Source organism: Lynx rufus, unplaced genomic scaffold (assembly GCF_022079265.1).
Source record: "Lynx rufus isolate CCGP_SWC_20201006 ecotype Redwood Valley unplaced genomic scaffold, mLynRuf1.p SCAF_4, whole genome shotgun sequence".
NCBI classification, from domain to species: domain Eukaryota; kingdom Metazoa; phylum Chordata; class Mammalia; order Carnivora; family Felidae; genus Lynx; species Lynx rufus.
The window spans coordinates 50,398,257-50,404,539 of NW_025814856.1; the positions used below are offsets into that span (position 1 = coordinate 50,398,257).

At 37.8% G+C, this 6,283-nt stretch overlaps 1 protein-coding gene across 1 annotated transcript in view; it reads right to left on the bottom strand.

Moving 5' to 3' along the window:
- RAD18 (RAD18 E3 ubiquitin protein ligase) overlaps positions 1-5,839 on the bottom strand; it is a 99,443-nt gene extending 93,604 nt beyond the window's left edge. The window contains exon 1 of the mRNA XM_047096012.1: positions 5,786-5,839. Within this exon, the coding sequence (XP_046951968.1) occupies positions 5,786-5,813 (28 nt within the window). The 5' untranslated portion in view covers positions 5,814-5,839. The remainder of the gene's footprint in view (positions 1-5,785) is intronic.
- Between the last annotated feature and the right edge of the window lie 444 nt (positions 5,840-6,283).

Sequence of the window (6,283 nt, forward strand, 5' to 3'; positions counted from 1 at the left end):
GCCAGGGCTGAAGGAAGGAGAAATGGGGAGTTACTATGCAATGGGTATAAAATTTCAGTCACACAAAATGAAAAAGTTCTAAAGATCTCCTGTACAACAATGTTCATGTAGTTGACAATACTATACTGTACATGTAATAATTTGTTAACAGGGCAAATTTTGTATTATATGTTTTTCACCAACCCCCCCACCCAAAAAACAAAACCCAGCCCTATAGAAAGGGCTACTCTAGACCCACACTAAGCTTAAAAACAAAACTTGACAGGATCAATCTAATCCACAAGTAACTTACTTGCCTGCCACAACACAGCCCCACACTCCAATAAGCTATACAACAAAATCTACCCCCTCAAAAATGTAAACACTACAATGGCAAGCATCTAATCAAAAATTACCAGTCATGCAAAGAAACAAGAAAACGTGGTTTATAACCAGGAGGGGGAAAAAAATCAGCCAACAGAAACAGATTTAGAAATGCCACAGATAATGGATTAGCAGACAGGGAGGTTAAACTGGCTATTAGAAATACGTTCAGTATATTCAAAGATTAAAACACACACAAGAACCTAACAAGGAAATAGAAAATATTTTAGAAATGAAATTTCTAGAGATGGTCAATACACTATCTGAAATAAAATTTCATTGGATAAGACTAACAGCTGATGAGATACTACAGAATAAAAGATCAATAAACCTGAAGTCATAGCAAAAGAAATTATCCAAAACTAAGCACACAAAGGGAGGGTGGGTGTGAGGTGGAGACCAAAACAGAAAAAAAGAAAAAAACAAAACAAAAAAACAGAGTCTCATGGCTATAGATAAGTATCAAGCAGTAAAATAAAAAACAATTAAAAATAAAATTTAATTGGAATCAGCAATGGGGAATGAGAGTGGGACTGTAAACAAAAAAATATTCAAAGAAACAAGGGTTAAAATGTTTCAAAATATAAATCTCAAGCCATGAACCCCAAACAAGACAAATACAAAGTAAATCAAACTAAAGCATATTACAAATTTCTAAAAACCACTGGTAAAGAGAAAATCTGAAAAGTAGCTAAGGAAAAAAGCCACCTTATATACGGAAAGCTATAAATAAGAATACCACATCTGGTTTCATATGCTAAACAGAATTCTTTGGCAAACTAACTATAGTGCAAGAAATGTAGCAGAGAGAAAAAAAAAATGATACTTTTTCCAGAAGGAAACTTTTGATACGTACAAAGGAAAGAAGAGTATCAGAAATGATAAATATGTGGGTAAATACAAAGGACAAAAAAGAAATTTTTTAATTTGCTTAAAAGATAATGGACTGTCAGGGGTGCCTGGGTAGTTCAGCAGGTTACACGTCTGACTCGTGATCTCAGCTCAGATCTTGACTCAGGGTGGTGAGTTCAAGCCCTGAACTGGGCTCCACGCTGGGCATGTAGCCTTCTTAGAAAAAAAAAGATAATGGGCTCTCTAAAGCACATATAATAACAATGTATTGTGCTGTCTATAATATATGTACACATAAAACTAAAGACAACAATAGGATGACAGGGGGAAACGCAAGTACATGTTTGTAACATTTCTACCCTATTCAGATGGCATAACACTGTTTGAAAGGAGATTGTTATAAATTAAAGAGGCCTATTTTAAACAACCACTAAAATAATAAAACAAAGAAGCAGAGCTAGTAAGTCAATTGTGGAAAACAGTTAATACTTAAAATGTTCAATTATTTCTTAAAAAGCAGAAGGATAAGAAAGAGATGGACAAATAAAAAACAAAAAGGTAGCGGGTGCCTGAGGCTCAGTCAAGTTAAGCATCAGACTCTTGGTTTTAGCTCAGGTCATGATCTCACCATTCATGGGATCCAGCCCCGTAGGCGCTCTGTGCTATAGGCTCTGTGCAGTGTGAAGCCTGCTTGAGATTCTCTCCCTCTCTCTGCCCCTCCCCCATTCGTGCTCATCACTTGCATGCACACTCTGTCTCTCAAAATTAAAAAAACGCTAAAAAGAAAGAAAGAAAGAAAGAAAGAAAGAAAGAAAGAAAGAAAGAAAGAAAGAAAGAAAAATGCATATAAAATGCAAAGATCCTAAAAGGTCCAAATAAAAACAAAATGAGAGGACTTAAAATGTCTGACATCGAGACTTACTACAAAGCTACAGTAATTAAGAGAGTGTGGTATTGACACGAGGATAAACATAGAGAACAATGGAACAGAAAAGAGTCCAGAAACAGACACACACATTACTGCCTGAAGCTATATTGACTATTATGGGGAGTACTCTGTCAGGGGATAGAATGTACAATATCTTAACTATACTGGTTACATGGTATACACCTTCGTCAAACCTCAACTATGCTTGTACCCTTTACGTCTTATAATGGATATAATGTATTACATGTAAATTATACCTAAAGATTATTTTAACTCATACTTAGAAATAATTCCTAAAACTTATCTTGGTAACTAATGTGAATCTACCCTATAAAAGAACTAACAATTATTGAGGACCTATATATACCATGCCAGACACTGGGCTCTGCACATTTAGTTTTCACAATTATCTTTTTTTTTTTTTTAAGTTTATTTATTTATTTTGAGAAAGAGAGAGAGTGTGCCCATAAAAATGAGAGAGGGGCAGAAAGAGGGAGAGAATCTCAAGTAAGCACCGGGCTGTCAGCATAGTGACAAACGCGAGCTCGATCTCACGAACCTGAGCTGAAATCAAGAGTCCGAGGCTTAACCAACTGAGCCAACCCAGGGCCCCTTCACAATCACCTTTTAAAGTAGAAATGACTCATCAAATTTTTACATTTGAAAAAACGTTAGCATTTGCAAGTTAACCCGCCTGGTTAAGGGAGGGGAGTCAAGAGTCAAGCCTAGTAACATCTCTAACACCCACGTTGCTACCAGCACCACCCTCTTACATCTTTGCTATAGAAACTTCTTCACCAATGCTACTACTACCCACCAAAATCATCTTTTAAGCCTACCTTGTCTCTAACCTTCTAAGACAAATCAATTGAAAATAGAGGACAAAAGAAAGAAAATAGAGGACAAGAAAGATCATGAACCTAGATGACCCGTTCATTGGATGGCCAGCTCCTAAACAAAGACAGGCTCACCACTATGCATTAAATACCTTAAGCTACAGTATAAAAAATACACAGTAGACACATAAAGAGAAGTACGAACAAATCTCAATACATTACAATCACAATCACACAGCAAGTTAAGGGTAATACTCTTCAGTGGGAATTCTCCCACTGGGATTTTTAAACTTTGAATATATTTGAATATATTTTTAAACTCTGAATTATATACATTTATGCCAAGGACTACATGATTGAACTACCTGTACGTTATCCTGTTACAAAACAAAAAATTCTGAAATCTAACATCTAAAAGTACTTGGCAAATAAAGACCAAAATTTTCATTGCTATAGCATTAAAAAAGGCATAAAAATATCCAAGAGGGGATCCAAGAAAACATGGGAGAAGGTGGGATTTGAGATGAACACGATGAAAGGAAGAGATTTACAGATAACCTGAGGCCAGGTGACATCAGGAATATTCCCTGTCCGATGGACTTTCCTACTTCCTAAGTCTTAACTGGAGATCACAGGAGATGAGAGCTTCAGGAAAACACACTGTTGCCACCTCTGTTTGTAGTCGCAAGAACTGGTACCACCAGACCTCTGGTGGCAATATTACTCCTTCATGCGGTCTTCAGGACCTCCCATCTCCGGTCCCAGGAATAAGCCTTGGCGCAATGAGTGATGACTACATGTAAAACTGATGCTACTGCTTCTGCCAGCATCTTCAAATCCAAAAGACAGTCTTCATGATGCATGGACACTCCTCTTTCGTGTACTGGAGTGGACAGTCCTTGCAGATCAGAAAAACTGGACTGAGAGGGGCCTGCGTGGCTCCATCAGTTAAGCGTCTGCCTCTTGATTTTGGCTTAGGTCATGATCTCACAGTTTGTGAGACTGAGGCCCACATGGGACTCTGCACTGACAGCGTGGCACTTGCTTGGGATTCTCTCTCTCCCTCTCTCTCTCCCCCTGTCCCCCCTCTGAAAATAAATAATAAATAAACCTTTAAAAAAAAAAAAGAAAAACTGGACTGAGAACACTCATGTTTGAAAGCTACCTAAAGAGTGTCGTATCATTGGAAAGAACTGTGATCAGAGACGTTGAGTCTTCTCATTATTGATATTGGACTAACTATTGGGAACTTGAGGGATGCCTGGCTAGCTCAGTCATTTAAGCGTCTGACTTCAGCTCAGGTCACGATCTCACAGTTCATGAGTTTGAGCCCCGCGTCAGGCTCTGTGCTGACAGCTCAGAGCCTGGAGCCTGCTTCAGATTCTGTCTCCTTCTCTGTCTGCCTCTCCCCCATTCACAATCTGTCTCTCTGTCTCAAAAATAAATAAACATTAAAAAAAATTTTTTTAATAAATATTGGGAGCTTGAATGATGGAGATGTCATGACACAGACGAGCTCATGATGGTATGATTACAAGGCTTCATCTCAATGTTCCCGTAAGTATGAAGTGTACATATTTATAATTTTCACTTATCACAGGGTAAATTTAAAATTGATTCATAAAAAGGTATCTTTTCCCAGATTTCAAAGGACACAGAAATTTGTGAAGGATAGCATTTTTACTTCCTAAATGCTTTCTCCCCTTCTAATACCACTTCCCAACATTATCTGTTAATGGAGTTTTGTGCATATTCTTTTGGGGTACACTGATAAACAAACTATTATGCAAATGGTCTTATGGGCCCCCACATGAGCTATAAATTTTTATGTGGTGAACATGCTCATATATAAATTACTGTGAATTTCTCCAACTAATCTGTTGAAATAGTCCCAGTAGTTCCAGTTCACTGGAAATAAGGATATCCAAAATTAGTATTTTCAGTCAAAAGTAGACATTTCCCAAAACTGTTTAGATTGTCATCCATCCTGTCCCCCTGCGTTTATGAGACTTCTGTTTTCTAAAACAGTACAAACATTAGATGTCAGTGTTTTAATCTTTGACAATGTGATGCTACAAAGACATTGCTTCTCTTCTGTTATTGTTCAGTTCAATCTTTTTTTTTTTTTTTTTTAACGTTTTATTTCTTTTTCTTGAGACAGGGAGAGACAGAGCATGAACACGGGAGGGTCAGAGAGAGGGAGACACAGAATCCGAAACAGGCTCCAGGCTCTGAGCTGTCAGCACAGAGCCCGACGCGGGGCTGGAACTCACGAACCATGAGATCACGACCTGAGCTGAAGTCAGCCACTTAACCGACTGAGCCACCCAGGCGCCCCAGTTCAGTCATCTTTATATGTCCTTAACCCTTACTAGTTATTTGTTATTTCACCTTCCTCTGTGTTTTTTTTTGTTCATTTCCCTTGGAAAAGTCTTTGTTAAGCATATTAATGTTTGTTAAGCATAATAATGTTTGTTAAGCATGTTAATGTCTTTGTTACTGGTTTCTAAGAGATCATTCGTGATTAAGGATGTTAACTATTTGCCATGCACTGCAAATGAAATACTACGTTTTGTCACCAACACTTTACAGTGATGTTGTACTTTTTGGTTGTACAAAAGTTGTGTATTGAAATATAATAATTTTCTGCTTTAAAAAAAAATATCCAAGAGGAAGATGGCAGAAAATACCTTCTGAAAACCTCAAGATAGAGGAGCTAACGGTAAGAAATAAATGAGCGTTAAATTAACACTATCTTGTATAAAAATCACACTTGTACTAGCTCACAGAGACAGTGCATACTTACAGTTATGTGAGCACTGAGGAATCATCATTGCAATGTTGAAATATTCAAAGCAAATTCCACACCGCAGCAAATCATCTAGTGTCTGAAATGCAAAAATTCATATATACCTGTCAGAGAACCACCAAGACTGGACCATCTGCCACAGAACTTTCTCCATCCTCTAAAAAAACCAATTTAATAATACTCCTTTGTGAATATACAAACCCAAAATTAACTCCACATGAACTGCAAGAGATCTTGACAAATGGAGAAAAACCTCTCCCACATGACTTACACATTCAAATGCCAGGTTACCAAAAAGGCTTTAAGACAGATAAAGTGACACTACAGATTCCTGCTCCATATCGGCAACCCTTCACAAAAGGGCTACTCCATTCCTGTTCCATTTGCCATGTGTTTTCCAGCTCTTACTCCAAGCTTCCTCCTCTTCAGACCCCATTCCCTGGCCTACAGTCACTGTCGGGTAAAAGGTACCAACAAGCATTCACCACACAGGTT